This window comes from Varanus komodoensis, unplaced genomic scaffold, assembly GCF_004798865.1.
Source record: "Varanus komodoensis strain SLA01 unplaced genomic scaffold, ASM479886v1 scaffold4, whole genome shotgun sequence".
Lineage (NCBI taxonomy): Eukaryota > Metazoa > Chordata > Lepidosauria > Squamata > Varanidae > Varanus > Varanus komodoensis.
The window spans coordinates 58466195-58485909 of record NW_025335941.1 but is presented as its reverse complement, the minus strand read 5'-3'; the positions used below and the strand labels follow the sequence as shown (position 1 = coordinate 58485909).

At 43.9% G+C, this 19715-nt stretch overlaps 1 protein-coding gene across 2 annotated transcripts in view; it reads right to left on the bottom strand.

The window, feature by feature from the left end:
• Positions 1–19715, bottom strand: part of NOX4 (NADPH oxidase 4) — a 102852-nt gene that overhangs the window by 38294 nt on the left and 44843 nt on the right. For both annotated transcript variants that reach the window (XM_044442173.1, XM_044442174.1), the window contains exons 11-12: positions 12076–12136; positions 2596–2677 (exon numbers count right to left, since the gene is read on the bottom strand). In XM_044442173.1, the coding sequence (XP_044298108.1) occupies positions 2596–2677; positions 12076–12136 (143 nt within the window). The remainder of the gene's footprint in view (positions 1–2595; positions 2678–12075; positions 12137–19715) is intronic.

Genomic DNA, 19715 nt, shown 5'->3' with positions numbered 1-19715 from the left:
CTACCATGAAGAACTAAAAGTGAAAATGTGAACTCCAGAAGAAGCAATAAGCACAGGAATAAAAATAACAGCAGTGCAATAAAATCGAAGAGCAGCATAAAACTTAACCGCCATTAAAAGCCTGATGGAAAAGAACATTCTTTGTTGGCTTCCTGAAGCTTAATAGGGAGGAAGCCAACTGAACCTCTCCACAAGTTCTGTGATTGAAGGGCTGCCACAGAAAAGACTCTGTCTTGGCTACCCTCCAATCTAGCTTCAGGGGTACAGAGCATAAATAACAGTGATAAAGATCATGGATAGAGATGATCTTCCAAATCAGCCAGCCCTAAACAATTCAGGACTTTGCAGGTCAAACACACTGGCAACACCTTCAGATAAAACACATGTTCCATTCCCTATATGGCCCCGGAATATTGACTGCCTTGGATCTCCAACATTATTGGAGGACTTGGCTAGCTCTTCAGAGACAACCAAGCCAACAATACATATTCACAAATGACTCTTAGCATACAACCAGCTTGCTGTCCAGCCACTCAGAGAAGACTGGTATGGAAAATAGAATGCCACAGACAACTAAACCAGTGGAAAATAGCTACATCCTCTGTACAGTTCATCTCCCCTGACCTGAAACTACGCCTTATATAGCAAAAGCTGCCCCTTTGTGCATATTGGACCCCTTATAATAACTGCTGGCAATGCAGGATCACAGAAGCATCATTGCTAGTACACATGATGTGTAAACACCCAGTGGAGGCCCCTTTTTGGTTAGAAGTTGTCAGACACACAATCTTTATCCTAAGTTCATCAGTTTTGTGCAAATATGTCACTGTATTGCTGAATTACATTTCCGCATCCTGGAAGCTCTTCTGTGGCCGCCACAAGCGGACTATACAAAGCCTTAGGGTGTCTAAGAGACTCATGGTATGAAGCAAATCACATCCTTCCATCACACAATGGACTGAAGACCTCACAACACTGGAGTCCTGTGAGGGAGCAGACCACCGACAACAACTTTGTCTCGACACTCATCCCAACTTTTGGTTCACCTACCTCAACCTGCATTAATCACGGGAAGCAGGAACTTTGAATATCTGTGTGCTTATATGTGAGCATATATCTATGCATATATATTACCAGTAACAATTTTAAGAACAACAACAACAAACGGCACCTTGAATTGTGCCCAGAAAAAAGTTGGAAGGTGAATCTAGGCCAATACTGTTGTAATCCATAAATTGTACTCCCAGGAAGACTATACAGAAGTAATGGTGAGATGTACTGTATTTCAATTTAAATTATAACAGTGATTTCAAAAACTGCATCTAAAGACCAAGTATGAGATGGATAGGCACCATAAAGGATGCCACAGCCTTGAATTTACAAGAGCTAAGCAGGGCTATCAAGGACAGGGCATTCTGGAAGGAAATCATTTGTAGGGTCGTAAGTTAGAGATGACTTGATGGCATATAATGTCACCAGCAACAATAATCATAATATATATGCATGCATAGATTACGCAGATGTAGCCACGATCCCAGCCCCCTTCATAATCTAGCAAAGAAGACTCTCCCAGCCAGGGGTCCTGCAGATGAAGGGATCTGCAGAAGAGGCAATTTTGCTTTCAGAAAGCTAGCAGTCACCAGGGAAAACAGACAGATTTCACCAACAACTCCAGTAGGGTGCAGTGCTTTATTTCCTCACATATAGGTGAAAGATGTGCTCCTGTGGGACAAAACCAAGTGCTGAGTGCTGAGATCAAAACCTTGCCCCCATCACTGTCAGCATATCCAGACTGACCGTTCTCAGGCACACGTTTGCACTACAGGAAGAAAAAAGGAACTTTTTGCAAAGGACTGTCTCCTCCTTGTCACATCATAATTTATTTATTTTTATTGTATTTAGTAAAACATTCCTATGCCGCCCCTTGCCAAAGCCTCGGGGCAGCTCACAGCACAAAATAAAATACAATAAAATACAAAATAACCATATAAAATAAATAACAATATAAAAGAAGTCGCCCTGGCCAGATAAATAAGCAAATATTGTTAACAATTAAAATGACGTTTAAATAAAAAGGTCTTCGCCTGGCGCCGAAAAACAAATAATGACGCTTTGCCAATCCAGGCAACAAGGAAGGGAACAAACCAACCTAATGGCTGCACTCTGCCCCCCCCCCGCCCCCGCTGGTCTTTCTTCTAAGAGTGAGCCACCATTATGGCTCGGTTGCCACCAAACAGGGCTGCTAGTCTGGCTGGCTCGCATGCCTCAGCAGCAGCTGCGTGTAGCTTCGCCACCCACCCGTCTCCCTCAGACGCCTCGTTAAAAATCCACACGAACCCATCCATCAGGCACAAGTGACAGAATCCCATGAGACACAAAGAGGGATTAGCCTGACAGGACACCCGCACGCTTCAATGCACAGTGTCAAGTGAAGTGTGACACTGCCAGATGCCGATCCGCGAAGCTCCTCCATCAGGCTGCAAATGCAGGTTCCCTTCCTCTGCTCTTTTGCACCCTGCTCATCTAGACAACAACCAGCAAACCCACTCTTGTTTTAAAGTTATTCTTCCCAAGAAGAAGGTAACATTTACTTACTTAGGATAATGCCTTTGCTGAAAGATGGGCAGAATGTCGGCATCCCAGTCGGAATGAAGCAGCAACAGATCCCGAAATCTCTCTGTCAGAATGACGACGATGAGGATGATGAGGGTCATGTTGGTGGTGGAAGTGGGGAAGAAGGGGGAGGAGAAGGAGGTTTACTAAAGTCTGTCAAATTGCACAATTCTTGAACATCCACAAGGCAGTTAGACTGAAAGATGGTAAGCAAAGGAAACCCACATTTATGGGGGAATTAAACCCTTTTACTGAGTACTGGGAAAGCCATTTTGGGGCAGAAATTATTGTGTTAAGAACTGGTTTGTTACTTCTTGAATTATTGGTGGGAAGAGAGTTAACATTTGATGTTATGGACTACTTATTCTATTTGATATTTTATTGCACGATAGATGTATATATGGTGTTAGGCAAGGTGTTTTGGTTGGGTAACTGATATACTTGAATCTGTACATTAAAAAATTGCAATCTTTTGCCACAGAAGGCCAGGTCTGATCACACATGCAACAAATCTAAACAGCAATAACAAGGTTTAAACCATGCCTGCACTAGTAGCAGGTATTCCCTAAACAGAAATGGGGCTGCACACTGGTTAGAGCATTAGCCCATGAGTGAGGAGACCAGTGTTGAAATTCCCACTCATTTGTAAGACTCACTGGCTAAGTTTGTACAATCATCATGCTAGGTGTGCATCACACAATTTGCCGAATTACCCTTGCTATGTGCAGCTTGGCAATCCATCCTAGCCTGGCATGATGAACGGTGGTGGGTGGTTTTAAAGCCATCCCATAACCCTACAAGACGCCATGTGTTCTGGGGCAGTTTCAAAGCCACCCTGCAGCACAGCTTACTGGGTTCAGTCCACACAGCAAGCTGTCCACGGCAAAAGTACTCCGGCATTGCGACTTCATTTCCTGATGATTGTGCAAACCCAGCTACGGTGTGATCAGCCACTGTCTCTCAGCTAGAGAAATCCCCATTCCTAGTTGAGTAAGATTAGTTCAGAGGTTAGCTGAGTTATACCTTCACCCCATGCCAAATAAAGAAATAAAAAGTGGAGGGAATAGCTCGTTTGATTGCTTCACAAATAAAGATTTGCTCTTTTTTCCTGATGGAAGCAGTGTAAATTCATCCCTTCGGAAACAGATGGAGATGGTATTTTTTACAGGGAGGCTAATCGCCAAGGTGGTACCCTGAAATTGCTGTTAGTGGGTGGTAAAAGTCCATCACTGTGTGAACTCGTACCCACAACTAGGCATCCACACAATTCCTGGAATGACAGAACACCATGATGCAGGACATCAAGACAGACCATATATTTCAGGCACCTGATGAAAATGCATAAGTACTAGAAAAATGACACTGAGCGTGCATTATACAAAGTGGGATATTAGTGTGGGAAATCAGGAAGGCAGAACACAAATGTAAATGGCAGCTTAGTGCTATGACTCTGGTATTTTTTTCCTCCATGAGAATATTAAACATTCTTGAAATCCTTCTGGAAAAACGGTATATAACATTTGCACTGGGTTTATTGCAAAGTGATACTCTGGAACTAAACTAAATTGCTTTGTCTGGATTATCCTACTTAGCCATATATGCAAAATAATCAAGATTTCTTTTTTTTTTAAGTTGAAAAGTACAAACAGAGTATGATGGGCCAAACCATGACCTTCTTCAACACTCTGAAAACCACCACTATCAAGGGAAAGAAAGGCACTGAGATTTCCAAGCACGGAAACAAAATAAGTAATCAAACCAAGAAAAAGAAAGGCAAAGCTAAGTGGGTTCTGAAGAATAAAAAGTGTGTGTGTGTGTGTGTGTGTGTGTGTGTGTGAAACAAAGCACATCCTTTTATTTCGTGGGTCCAGCTGTGAATTGTATTGCTTATATAGTCAAAATGCACTTGGAAAGTGTGCTATGCTGTAGTTGGTTTCAGCTTTCCCACTTCTTTGCAGCAGTGGCAAAGTGGTGAACCAAATTCCCAGACTTCTTAGTTCACTGGGATAAACCCATGGAATCCATGCACCTGAAGTATAGCATTGCATGGTACTAATACAAGGAAGAGCCAGTCCTCGTATAGTGGGAAAACACTCCTGTCTCCTTGGTAACCATAAAGCCATAATATCATTATGTGCCATCAACTCAACTTTGGCTTATGGAAACCTTGTGACTCAATTCCTTCCAAAACCTCTTGTCCTGGTGATATTCACACTATTCCCCCTCCTGTCCTGTGGATACAACTTCATCAACTTCAGATGCCAAAATAGGGCAAAAATGTACTTTCTTCTTCTTTTCTTTTCAAAGCTTTAAAAAACCCCACCCTAACCTTCTTCTAAGACAGAACATACACAACTTACTGAAATGACAAATTGTTTTGCAAAAGCTGTTGCATAAAGAGATAAATGCTACTCCAATGTAAACCTCATGTTAAGTCTTTTGGGAAAACAGTGACAGACAATACTGTTCAAACTGTTGGTGAGGACTCAGCCAAATTTAAATTCCTAGATATATATGCCATCTTTTGGCCTTTGGCACAAACCATTCTCAACCTCACTTTTCCTATCCTGCCAAGTTTGAGATTAATCTGTTGAGTTGTTTTCCACATATAAGGCAAAGAACCCCCACACAAATTTCTGGTTAGAAGGGCAGCATGCAATTCAACTGTGTTACCCTTACCGTGTGGTCACTACAACGGCCCTATAATAATTAAACAGGAGTGGGAAGACCTATCCTTTGTCTTCACATTATTCTGACTAGATAGATGATAGTTAAGTAGAAAGAGAATGAGTGACTGAAAAAAGCAACACATAAAGAATTGCTTGAGACAGAAGAAAGCTTTATGGGATAAGGAAAGCCGGACATTGCCACTATTTATCTGTTTGTATTCTCAGAACACCCTAAGCCTTGCTGTAATTTTACTTTCCAATCGCACCACTGGAGCAAACAAGGCAGCGTTCACCAATCAGACCCAGCTGGATTCTAATTAAACTTCCTGCTAACATAAACTTGGGTAGTCTGCCAGGATGGTCATGGAAAAACCCAACACATTTTCCCAAGATCGAGTCTTTGCTTCCTGTTAACATCCCAAGACTGAAACATTATGCAATGAGAATTGTTTGTGACTTAGGAAACCTATCTTTGAAACAAAATAAAACAACCCCCCCATGCAAAAGAAAGAAAGAAAGAAAGAAAGAAAGAAAGAAAGAAAGAAAGAAAGAAATGAAAAGAGAACTCCTTGGAGCAGGAGTTAGAGAAGCAGCAAATGTTCTTTAGAAAGAGAAGTGTGGATGGGCAAATCGCATGCCCCAACTACAGAACAAATAGAACCAAATATGGCTAGCACTGTTATCAGTCCAACATTGTGTCTGATGCCTTCTGTTCACACAGCAGAACTGCTCCTTGCTCAGTTCCCCATTTGCTCCCCAAATTTGCTTTGGAGGGTCCCCCAACTCTCCAGAGCACTATTTGAGGAGACACACGGGGCTTGTAGGTGGGAAGATCCATTCCACCAGGAGAGTTTGCTCTGCTGCTGGACAGCCAACGTTGAATCGAACCCTATGCGTAAGCAAGCAATTTACCTACGTGTTCAGTGATTCAGGGAGGGTAAGGGTTGTTCCCACCAATGGTACTTGCTGCCCATGGCCTGATAGAAGCAAGAAAGATCAGCAATGCATGAACAGTTGGGTGAGCTGACCTTTGCAGAAATGGGACTCCTGTATCTTAGGGCAAATAATATTTAAAACATTTCAAAATGTATTTTGAAAACTGCTCAGAAAAAGTGTGTATTAGGCAAAATTGCATAGAAAAATGGATGCATTAGGAGAATAGCACAGAAACTATGAATATCTACGTAGCCAGCCAGTATTGACATGACTCGGCTGCCTTAGCTCTATGGTCTAACTCAGGAACTCCCCAAAACAGTTGAAATCCCCCTCCCCAGCCTTGCAGCCTGGAGGTTGTGGGGGATTTTCCAGCTCAGCCCTCTAACATGCACGGAAGTTGGGACAGGCTTTGTTCTTTCAGGCTGGTCCTAGTTTACAACCAGTTACCAACCAGTTGAGGTGTCCAGGAAGCAGTGACCTGGGCTGAATGTGACTAGACCTGGGTGACTGTGGCAAAATAGAGCTGCCCTGGGAGGGATGCACTTGGCATGATGACCAACATTTGGGGACACCAAATGGGAGACCGTGGGGTGCATTGCTCACACACACTGAGCTGCTTGAAGGCAGGACTGCAGAACCTCGGGCCAAATCCAGAGCGACCAGGGGTCAAGTGCAACCCACCAGGGTTCCCCCACATAACCACCCCTTCCCCTGCTCGCACCCCTTTTCCCTTGCTAGTGCTTTCCTGGCTTTTCAGTAACGAAATGACTCTCTTAACAGTTACTGGCCATGCGGGCGCAATTCCATGCAAGGTTATAAGGGACAGGCCTGCAACTGCCAGCATGCCCCGTGGCTGGCAGGGGCATGCTGGGAGTTGCAAGGTATTTTCTGTCTAAATGTGCATAGCATTGCATCCTCAGGCTGACATTTGCTGTGCTTTGCCCTGCCGTGCAGTTCTCATGAGCTTCATGTACCTGGATTCCAACCCTTGCTTGAAAGAGTCTCCATGCCCCTGTTTTAAATAATGTCACTTGTTCAATGTTTTTCATATTTTGGGGCTCACTCTGGCTAAGTTTCACGTTGAAAGGAAGTGGAATCCTAGCAGAAGGGAGTTTGAGGGAGGTATGGAGGGGCTCTTTGCTTGCTTTTGACTTGTTTGCCACCATTCATTAGATTTATTTAAAAAAAAAAACCCTTCACCAGCAATTAACTGAGGTTTGCTAATTAGTGGGCATTGTCACTCAGAAGCCACAACTGTATTTTATTCCCCCCTTCAGCTCCCCAGTGGCCTGGATCAAACGCCGTCAAACTGTGGTTGCTGTGGATTATGTGCTCCAGCTCTTCAGCCCCTCTAATCACATCCCTCGGGCTCGTCAGAATGATGCATGGCTCTGGGGTCCTTCTTTTACCACTAAATGACTGCAGGCTGCGAAGGACCACGTGAGGGAGCCATGTGCTTCCAGGCCTAATCCTGCACATCAGAACCTTCCCTGAAAGCCACTGCAAAAACGATCTTGTGGCAGCTGCCAGAGTGCTCTGCACCCACAATGCACCAGAGCACCGGACATTTCCATTCTCTCTGCATTTCGGGGAATCTCAACTGGAAGACAGTACCTTTTGGTTCCTGCCATCTCCAGTGGAAGGAGGTCAGGTACCAAGCCATTGGAGGAGTCCGGGAGAGCCTGCGAGATCTTTTTGTGGTCAAGATAAGGGCCTGGCCCACCTTTGGAACTTGCTCCCCAGAGAAGTACACCTGGTGCTGGCCCATTATTCATTTCAGCACCAAGCCAAAACCTATTTATTTTCTCATTATTTTCTGGGTTTTATTTGTAATTTGATTGATGCTGTGCTTTGTGTTATTTGATTGATGAAACACTTCCTGACAGTTAGGACCCCGAGGGTATGGAATGGGCTTCCACAGGAGGTGGTTGAGGCCCCATCGGTGTGGGTGTTCAAAGATAGGCTGGACATACACATGGTGGGCATGTCGTGAGCGGAGCCGGCTGGACCCGGGGGTCAGACTAGATGGCCCGGGAGACCCCTTCTGACTTGCTCTGTTTCTATGTTTATTCTTGTGTTGCCATCCTGAGAAGGTGAAGGATGGGATAGGAATGCTTTTAATAATAAATAATAATTATCTTCTCTGCAGGATACCCTAGCAGCTAATTCAGTATGAGGCAGAAATCAGGAAATGGGTGGGATCAGGGTCTCTTTCCCATGGAAGAAAGAATGCATGTATAAAACTGACCTCTTTCATCAACACTGTTGTGTTCTACAGCAAGGCAAGAAAGAACAAGTGATTGTCAAGCTCCAGTGATAGTCGAACAAGTGATAGACAAGCTCAATGCTCATGTTGCTCTGTTTTCCCTTCCAAACATTAACATCTCTCCCCACAGCCCCCCCCCGCCCATTTTTTAACCTGAAAAATGCACCTTTTTCCCAATGCACCTTTTTTTCCAATGCGCACTCTGCATTTCTACCCACAGGCTAAAGCATGAAGGTGTGGCTTCTGCATGGCAATGCAGACTTGCGGAAGTGCATGCTCGCCAGGTGAACACTTGTGAATGCAAATGCAAGCTTGGAAAATTCAGAAGGTTTCCAAGAATGGCACACTTGCTCATGATCACATTCACAAGCCTCCATAGTATCACAATTAGGATGTCAGGCTCAGGACCTGGGAGGTTCGATTCATCCATGAAGCTCACCGAGTGATTTTGGGCCAGTATTCCCTTTCAGCCCAACCTACCTCACAGGGTTATTGTGAGGATAAAATAGGGCTATGTAACTCACCTTGGGCTGCTCACAAGAAGAAAAAGGCCGGATATAAAGGCAATATAATTCTAGTACTAATAATCAGGGCTTGCAGAGGGGACACAGGCATGAATTGCCTGCAGCAATGAGCTTGTGCATCCTTACTTTTAATGTCTAGAACTTTCGAGAGCACCAAATTGCACTCCTGTTTGTAATGCCATCCACACTTCTAGCAGAACTGACTTACTATTTAATAAAAGCATGGCATATATTTGGAAGGAGAGAAAGGGGAAGGAGATGCTATGGTTCACTGCTGCGATGTTGATGTTACTGGTTTGTTTTCCTTGCTGCTTTATTCTTGGAAAGCAGAGATGCGCCCTCTGCTCTCTGCTCTCTTCCAATCAGGCTGCCTGGAATGACAGCCTGAAAGCAAACATGCCACAGTGCCGAAGGGAGCGGCAAAGGGAAGCAGAACAAATGAAGACACAGAATCGGAAATCAAGGCAGCCTTCGTGGCAAAGCCTACAGAGCCACATTGCAGCTCAAACTATCCAGCTAGGCATGGGGAAGCAGGGGCACCTGATGCACAGGAAGACCTCATGAATGCCTAGCAAACTTTAGCCCAAACGTGACGCTAACCAGAGCACATGAAAATATATCCGATACCATTCAGCTGCTAATTCCAGGATGCTAAAGCATGTTATGAGGATGCTTGCAGTGCACCCAGTGAGCTTGATCATTACTCTACAAAAACACACATCATATTATTTATTTATTTATTTATTTACAAGATTTTTATGCCAATCTACATCTAAGCAGATACCAGGGTATCTTTTACCAGAGAGGTAAAAAAGATAAGAGAATAAATCAGTAAGTAAAACATAGCACACCAATAAAACCATGGCTGGTCAAGTCAAGGACATCTTCTTGAAATTAAGATGACTTCAGGAGGCATTGAAACCAACACATTGTTGGTACCTGCCTGGACTCCAGAGGCAGAGAGCTTTATAGAAATTGGGCTGCTACACTGAGGTTGCTTGGTTGCATCCCTCGGGCTGCCCTGACCTACCTGAAGGAGGATTCAACTGATGAAGAAAAGACTCGGGGACTCAGAGCCGGGCAGTCTGGGTGCACAAGCTGGCCCCTCCTGGACTTCCCCAGGTGCATGGTGGGCATGTCGTGAGCAGAGCTGGCTGGAGCCAGGGGTCAGACTAGATGGCCTGGGAGACCCCTTCTGACTCACTCTGTTTCTGTGTTTCATTGCTGCACTTGCATATCAATGTTAGCCCCACAAAGACAGGCTCCTGGGCCGTGGGCCATGTTGGCTAAGCTTCAGCTCAGGAGCAGAGAAACCTGCTATCCTGGGCTACCCAGTGTGAACGACATAAGAAGCAGGATAACGAGCATGTCCAATTATCTGCTGAGAGTCAGCCTGGAGTAGTGGTTAACAGTGCAGGGCTGGGACCCCAGAGATCTGGGTTCGAGTCCCCCCTTGGCCATGGAGCCCACTGGGTGGCTTTGGGCCAGTCCCAGGCTCTCAGGGCAACCTACCTCACAGGGTTGTTGTGAGGATGAAACTGAGAGAAGGCGAAGGATGTGAGCTGCTCTGAGCTACTAGGGTGGTATATAAATGCAAATAATAAATAATAAATACTTGAAAGGGAAAAGACAGCATATAAATGTAATAAATACACATTTCTGTGGAATTCTCCATGGGTTGTCCATATGACGACTAAGCCGCCATGGCTTACTGGCAGCATGGATTAGCAGAACGTGTGAACGTGCCCAGTGAGGGAGGAGGCTCGTATTATTATTATTACATCCCATTTATATCCCACCTTTTTCCCTCTTGTGAAGAATCCAAGGCAGATGCCATGTGGTCCTCAAAACAGGAACCCCATGAGATAGGTTGGCTTGAGAGCCTGTGACTGGCTAAAGTCACCCGGTGAGCTTTGAGGCTGAGCGGCAAGTTAAATCCAGATCTCCCGGGTTCCCAGTGCAACACTCAAACCTCCACAGCTCACAGGAAAGAGCTGTCCAAGAACCCTCAGAAACAAATTCTGGGTCATGAAATTTGTTTTCCCTCAGCCTGTATGGGTGCATTTATTAAAATGTTTCAGTGAGATATGGGTTGAGACTATCACTACATACATTAGACACTGTCAATATAATCCAGCAATCATTAAAACAAAGCAAACCAACAAAACAGTGATCACAAACAAACACACACGGTCACAACCAGCCAGTCATGTTGTTTAACTTCCAATTATTTGTGCTTTCAGTATACTTCTCTTCCAACCCCTGCCCAAATTTTAAGCTGGTTTTAGTCAATGCTTTCTTCAATACTGAGCCCATGCCAAAAATAAAATTAGAAGTCTCTTCTCGGTGGAATCCCAGAGGACCTCGGTCGGCTGTAGGGATGCTCTCACAGTCCAGGAGAAGCATATCAGAACATGAAAGCGCTCCGAAATCTCAGAGTGACATAGGTGTTAACTAACCTGGAAGCCGACCAAATGGCTGCTATTAAATTCCCCTTATCTAACAACTGCACATTTTCAGCATTTCTGCCACAGCCGCCACGTGTGGCCCGAAGGTAAGTAGGTTACTGCGCAGAAAATTATGCACACATGCAACACATTCACCGTTTTTAAAAAGCCAGCACATGGACACATTGCTCATAATTAATGGCCAGTGCAGGCTCTCTGGATTAAAAATAATGTGTTCGCTGAGAGCATGACCCAATCAAGTAATGAGCACAGCCATAGAAGAGTAAAAATGGCAGGGGAGGGGGGATCGGAACTGTGGTTTGGACAAGATTTGACTTTAAACTGAATTTAGATCAGGAATGAAACACCTTCTCCAGTTCAAGGACTGAATTCTGTTTCTGGGAAGGTTCTTGAGGCCATGACCCACTGTTGGTGTGGGGGCAAGGGAAAAGGGAATACCAGGAGACCACGCATTGAACCAACTAGAGGGGAAGAGGCGCATGGCCTCCTGGGAAGCCCAGCAAGCCAGACTGCACTCTGGTGTAGGCTGATGCCACCAAGTGAAAGTGATTTCAAAGCCAAGTTCTGAGTAGAAACAAATAAGTGTTGTTTTCACCTACCTGTCCAATCTCCTACAACTTTAATATGAACGCCAAATGTTGCTTTGGTAGTCGTTGGGCACTGAAAAGCATGTTAAGAAGCACTTGTGAACAAGGAGAGGAAGAGGCCATGAAGTCAACAGATGGGAAAATCATTGATTTCATAATTATTTATTATTTGTAACCCAGCTTTCCAGCAGAAATGGCAGTGAAGGGGCTATGTCTAATGTTAGAATTGCTTAAAATTAAAGCGATGAATAAATGAGACTTAAGTTGGACTAACTCTGGAGAGAACCCAATGTTTGTCCGGAGTGATGGACCAGAGCAGTGATGGCAACAATTCTTCATCTAGCTCAGCCTCACCCAACCTGGTGTTGTCAGAGGTACAACCATACACCTATTACCTCCCCAGAAAGTACATCCGTGCTTACCGAGTGTGCTTTTGCTTTTAAACTCATGCTTTTCTGTCAGTCAAATGCATGCAAATGTAATGCATTGATTAACCAATTGGCACTGATACATGATTCAAGTAAGACTGCTGTAAGGTGAATGAAGCTGCATACGGGAGTCTTATGGCTAATAGGGCAGGATAAAATCTAATAAATAATGTTCATATACCGCACTCCAAAATTTCAAAGAATTTTACACCCATGACATCAGGAAAGCTTACATCAGCCCTCCAAGCTAGTTCTGTATACTAATCCTCATAATGACAATGTACAGGTGGAGCTTGGGGAAAGACTAAGGCTAAAAAAGCAGCTTGCCTAAAGCTATCAAATAGTATATTTTCAAATGCTTTCTTTTCTTCTAGCAAGCTACTGATTTACAAGGATAAGAGTAGGACAATGGAGCCACACCCTCCAGCTGCAACTGGGTGTCTATAGGGTTCTCCCAATTAGCGTTCGGATGAAACTCACTGGAATCCATCCCTCTAGCATTCAGGGATCTTCTTCCATGCTCGGCCCAGTCTTGGAAAGCCAGGTAAGCAAAGAAGAAGTCCACGAATGCTCGTGTCCACGAAGTCCACAAATGCTCGTGGAAACGAGGTTGCACAACCACGTTCTTTCATGTCCGGTGCAGCAGCAGAAACAGAGGTTGCTGCATGTGGCACGGAAGAGCTTGCACAGAGCAGGGGGCTTGATTTCTAGCAAGGACCCTGCAAATGCCAGGCACACTCATCAGAAACTCAGACTCAGGGCTGCGACAAACAGACCAAAGTCTGGGGAGCTGAGCCCACAGAATCTGAGAGATCCCCCCCTTCAGAACAGACCCTGTGCACATTCCCGCTCCTGGCACACCTCCAGAGCTGTCTCCCACACAAGGTTCATCTGGCTTTCAGGCTGTTTTCTTCTGAAATCAGTGGAAAAGGAAAAAGTTGGCAGAACCTCTTTGCCTGATTCCCATGGATGCTCTGGTGACATTACCTTAATAAATCACCCATAAAAAAACAAGCATTCCCCCTCTCTTCAGAGTGTAGGAAGTATATTTCAGCACTGTGTACAGATCTTAAGGGTTCCTTTGAGGATTCCTGAAAGTCTTATTCTGCACTAAATCTTGGGAAACAATCTCTCTCGACTAGGACTTTGACAGGGAGAGCCCAAATAAATTAGTTCCAGGCTTTGATTAATGCAGTGGCCTTCACACACACTTTGCATATCTGCCCCCCTCAATTCTCTCAAAGCATAAATAGCCCATATCCATGAATGTTTGTACCTCACAACAGGCCTAAACAACTTGAATCTCATCAAGAAAAACACTGATTACCAGCGATTTAATGTGCAGCCTCAACAGACCCTCCACATTCTTGGGGCTATGCAGCAGTCCTTGTGGTTATGGGCCATCAAGTCATCTCCAGTTTATGGTGATGCTATGAATATGTGACCTCCAAAATGTACTATCCATGACAGCCCCGCTTAGCTCTGCTAAACAAATGAGAAGGACTGATACTTCCTTCTTGCATTCAGTCCTTCTCATGTCTGGTCATCCTTTTCTTCTTCTCCCTTTGACTTTCCTTAGCAACCCTTCACATGGGCCTACAAAACCATGGACATTCTGAGAAGCCTACAACTGTAGTGGTTGGAGTTACATTCAGCTTAGCTGGTCACAAATCACCTGGATAACAATATTACATTCTGTAACACTGAACAACTCTAAGACTTAGATGACATTTATGGAAAGTGGGAAAGCCCCACTTCCTTCTGAGTTCCGGGTCTCTTGTGATTATTCATTTAAAAGCATCAATGGTCCTTATTGGATATCTATCAGAAAAGTGTGGTCGTTCTGTGACATTTGATGCAGTTCAGACTTCACAAGAAATCCTGTTTTATTGGCTTGAGGACAAACAGGCACAAACTTTGGTTTCATGTGTTTCCTCTCCCCTCCTTTCTCCTTTGGCCATACCAGGAGGAAATATAAAACTTCCAGCTATGGCTGTGAGCAAACCATGGTTCCCCATTACATCCTAAAATGGAAGTTGCTGTTCTAACACTGGAAATATGGCTTGATCCTGGTTTGTTAGAATCAATTGTCTTTGGAATTAATGCAGATGTTATAATAAACCATGGTTTGGTCAAATGCCCTGACGGGAAGATTTAAAGTTTCTCTCTGTGGCAAGAAGTTTGTAAGTACTTGATATCATGACCAAGGAACTGTATTTTGTCGTGATGCAAATTGGATCCAAATTGGATTGGATCCAAATGTCACAGTTTAGACACTTCCCCATTACATCTGTGGATCTAACACTATTATATCTGAAGTCATAGTTTCATCCTGGCTTGTTTCAACACTCTTGTGTTTGGAACAAACCCGTTTCCTGTATTCAGATGTAAGAGGAAACCAAGATGGTGGTTGTTGTTTCCCCCTCTACTCTTAGTGGAAGTACTGCACTTTCTTCTTTTGTGTAGGAAGGAGGGGAAGGAAGAGCGATTTCCTCACAGTGGGATGTATCCATGACTATGAAGTCCTGTACAGGTTGTACAAATTTTAGCCTACCTCCTGTCCTCCGAATCCTCATCCAAAGCTCCCAACAAGGCCTAGCCACTTATAGCTTGTAAATGTAAAGGCTTCCTCTCAGAGACCCTGGATTGTGAAGGGAAGCACATTTCACCATATTGCTCCTGCCAGGCCTATAAATATTTCTATATGGAATATCTGTGTTTATGGAGAGCTAGATTGCCAGATTTTCAAGGAAATTATTACAATCTACACAAGCCAAGAGATCTTTTTAAAAAGGAATTATTCGTAATCATTTCACATATTACACAGACGGCTTGCCACAGAGTAAACTTGCAACTGGCTAGGGGAAAAAATGACCATGGTTTACTCTTAGACAGCAGATCAGTGCATACAAATCAGTTAACAGAGAAAAGAGAGAGAGAGAGATTTTACCAAGAATCAGGAGCACAAACAACGGATGATGACAAACCCAGCTTTGTTAAATAATAATATTAAAACAAAACAGACACTCAAAAGACCAGCTAGTCCTTCATCTGACTCATAGGAAGTACATTATTTTAAACTGGGTCATCCACCTTTTAGCTAATAAATCAGACAAAATGTAAAAGACAGATGTCTGAAAAGAAACCCTGTGTGTCATCTCCTACTGTGTTTTATTTCATTTTTAAAGTGCTGGTTTTAAATAATGAGGGATACCCAAGAAGATAATGCAGGATGTTTCCTTTCAAAGTTGTGTATGTTGCATGTGTTGTGTGCATCATGTGTATTGCACTTTGTCTGACTGGAACAGCTTTGGATTGAAAGAGGATGGTTCATAAAAGAGTCCATGGACAAGACTGTAGATGTTTTCAAGTGTCTGTTTTAGTTGTTGGTTCTGAGAACTGCTCCAGGTTCCCCCTGAAGACCCCAGTACTAGCCATTTGTGAAGCCCTGGCTTCTGCCACCACTGCCACAACTTTGCCATTTTCTGGGTGGCATCAGTTATTTTCTCATATGCTAAGCACCATTCAGAAGGCTGATTTTCACCATCAAAGCTATAACTGTTTAAGACCCATGTGTTAAAGACCACCTTTGCCATCCAAGTCAGCTCAAGATTGAGGTTTTTTGTCCGAAGCTCTCTTCAGCCACTCTCCCCCTCCTCAGAGACAGTAAAGAAGACAGGGCCTTTTTTAGAGTGGCACCTCTCTCTCACACCTAGCATTGAGTTGTCATTCTTGTTTGCACTAGAGAAGCCTTTTGGGGAAAAGTAATGCACATTGGAACAAAAAGCCCCTGCTTCAAGTATAATCTATTGGGATATGAGCTGGTGGTAACTGGCCGAGAAAGAGATCTTGGAGCTGTAGCAAACAGCTCGGTGCAAACGTGCCTGCTGTAAAAAAGGGCTAACCCTCTGTTGAGCATAATTTTATTGGTTTGGTTTTTATTTATTTGATTTATATTTCCCCCTTTTCTTCTGAAAGAGCTCAAAGCGGCTGACATAATTCTCCTCCTGCTCTCAGTCTCATCTCCACAGCAACAACCCCGTGAGGTTAGCTGGGCTGAGAGTCTGTAACTGGCCCAGAATCACCCAGTTGGCTCCATGGCTGTGCGGAGATTAGAACCCAGATCACCAGTCCTGAACTGAAAATTCAGACTGCCAAGATAATTCTGCCCTCACACGAATTCATGTTGCAACTGCCCTTAAAACACCATGTACAGGTTTGCCCACCACACCCAAACAAGTTTATTGTAAAGTTGGAGCAAGTGTAGAAAGGGGCAACTAAAAGGATCACGGAGCTGAAGAAACTCCCTGATAAGAAAAGGTTAAACAGCTAAGATCATTCAGTGTAGCAAAAGAGTGAGGAAGGAGAGAGATGTACAAGGTGCACAAAATTATGCATGGTATACAGAAAGTAGATGTGGAGACATTTTTTTCCTTCTGCCATAATACTAGAATCTAAATAAGTCATCCCTTGTTACTGATTGGTGGGAGATTCAGAACAGATCAAAGGAAGGACTTCTTCACACAGCATGAGGTTAAACTACCAAATTCTTTTCCACAAGATGTTGCGACAGCCACTGCTTTGGATGACTCTTAAAGGGGATTGAACCAATGGACCAAGGATATCAGTGGACATTAATCCTGAAGGCTCTGTGATACCTCCCGCATCAGAAGCTGTGTGTCTATGTACACCAGCTGCTGAGGAACATGGGTGGGAAGGTCCTGCTGCACTCATGTCCTGCTGGGGGGATCTTATAGGTAGCAGGTTAGCCAATGCATTTTAAAAAATAATGCTGGATGGACTTTGGCTTGACTTGGCATAGCTTTTTTTAATTTGTTCAGACCTTTCAGCTCTTTTCAGGATTCATTTACTTCAACACTAGTTTTTTGTTTACTTGCTGCTATTTGTTGCAATGCTTTAGGTGGCCTTCACTGCATACTGTATTTTAAGAAAACAGTATTTTCTCCAAGCCATTCTGGGAACCTCATCAGCTGCAGAGAAGAATAATAAATTTTCATGGCTTTCTTTTTTCCAGAAAGCCAAGTATGCCAGAGCTTTACAAATTGTGGAAGCTGCTGCTGCTGAGATCCAAAGGCTTCAGGATTACATGTTAACATGACTCCTGGAAATAAATCTCTCCCATGAGGGAGGCAAGCAGTCAAAACTAATATGTAAGTCAGTCCCAAAGCTGCATCACAGCAACTAAACATTTCAGTGAGATCACCAGGTGTCTTTTATTGTAAAGCCCTCTGCTGTTTTCAAAAAGATTCTAATTACATCACCAAACATCCTTTTTTTAAAATCTTACAACATCATCCAAACCAATAGCCATCAAAGAATAAAGAGTCCTTATTTGTGCCTTTCCAAGCTATGGGCGTAAGATAATATACTGCACCCCATTAAATGCAATCGACGCAACTAAATGCATGGAGGCAAGTGCTTGGATCATCCCTACACAACTCTGCAGAGCGAAGGTATACAGTATCCAGAAAGAAGAGGCAAAGGCAGAAGGAAAGAAGGCATGCCACAAATAGGGACCAGGCATCTTTACCGTGACCACATCCATCTCTTTGAGTACCAAGAGTTACTGTGTGATAACAGAAATTGGATTCATCCTCTTTCTGTTGTTGCAGCTGTCTGGGCATGAGTATGGGTGGATTTCCAGATTTCCAATTTATTTATTCATTACAGACTGTATAAAATGACCCTCATCAGGAGATATAAGTGAAATCAATGTAGAAGAAATTAAACTTAATTATTAAAAAAGACAGTAAAAACGAAACATCCATTGCAGTGGGTGGAATTCACCTTGAGCCAATCTTTTCCTTTCAGCCTCACCCACAACACAGGTTATGGGTCAGTAAAAGAAAGATGAAGTCTGCCCTGAGAAATTTGGATGGGATTTTCAAAAAATGAACTAGATAAATCTCCAAGAGTAGATCAAAAAAGGAGAGACATTGCCATCTAATTTATAAATTAAGTGGACCATTTAATAAGAGTAACTTAAAAATGCAAAACTCTCCATAAAATTAGAATGGCCTAGTGAATTATTATACGCCAACTACACTTGAGCAATTGTGCCTGCAAGTAGTGAAAGTGAGTACATCAAATGGCCGACTGAAGTTTAAAATCCTCTTGCTGGTATTTCCACAGATTGATTCCTCAAACTAAGCTTACCGCACAGAATTAAATGCATGTAATTTAAAACCGGACCTCTCTGGTAAAATCCAGTATGGTCTAGCTAAGCAGCTTGATGCTCTTTTGAATGCTCTGGATAGCTTAACTCACATATCTCTGCAGGGTTCTGAATGCCTTAGTAGAAACATAGAAACAGAGCGAGTCAGAAGGGGCCTCCTGGGCCATCTAGTCTAACCTCCGGCTCCAGCCAGCTCTGCTCACGACATGCCCACCATGTGCTCGTCCAGCCTATCCTTGAACACCCGCACCGATGGGGCCTCAACCACCTCTCGTGGAAGCCCATTCCACGCCCTCAGGGTCTTGGATGTCAGGAAATGCTTCCTGGCATCCAAACGGAGCCTTGGCTCCCTGAGCTTTGCTCTGTTGGAGCGCGTCCTGCCTTCCTCTGCAGGGGAGAACAGATCTCTATCCATCTCCATGTGACACCCCCTCACATACCTGTATGTCGCCAACAGATCCCCTCTGAGTGTCCTCTTCTCCAGGCTGAAGAGACCCAGTTCCCACAGTCTCGCCTCATACCCCATCCCCTGCAAACCAGTCACCAATGTATAGAAATCCTGTACATTCTAAGATCTAACAAAAGTGGAAGATGAGAACACATAAAAATAATCCCTGTGACCAGACGCCACAATGCAATGTAGGCTTCTAACCCTTCCAGGATGCTACTACATCGCCCATCTTTTTAAAAAATCCTGGCGTTCACTGATAAACCTTGCTTGTCAAATAGTCAGTCCCATGGAGTTGGGTTTTGAGTGTGTGTGCACTGCAGGGTCACCTAAGGGAACTTTCCCCCCAAAGTTCTTTCTGCAACTCACACCTGCTGATATGTCTCCGCTGTGCACAGAGGGTGCTTTTTCAGTTATACCCATGCACAGTCAGAGAATGAGTTCACTGCTGGTATATCAGATTCAAGCCCACTATAAAAATTCAGTATTGAATCATCCAAGTTGCATGGAAATAGTTCAGCAAGCAGACATCAAGGCGGCTCAAAACCAGACCCCTGTAGACCACAGGGGTCAGGAATGG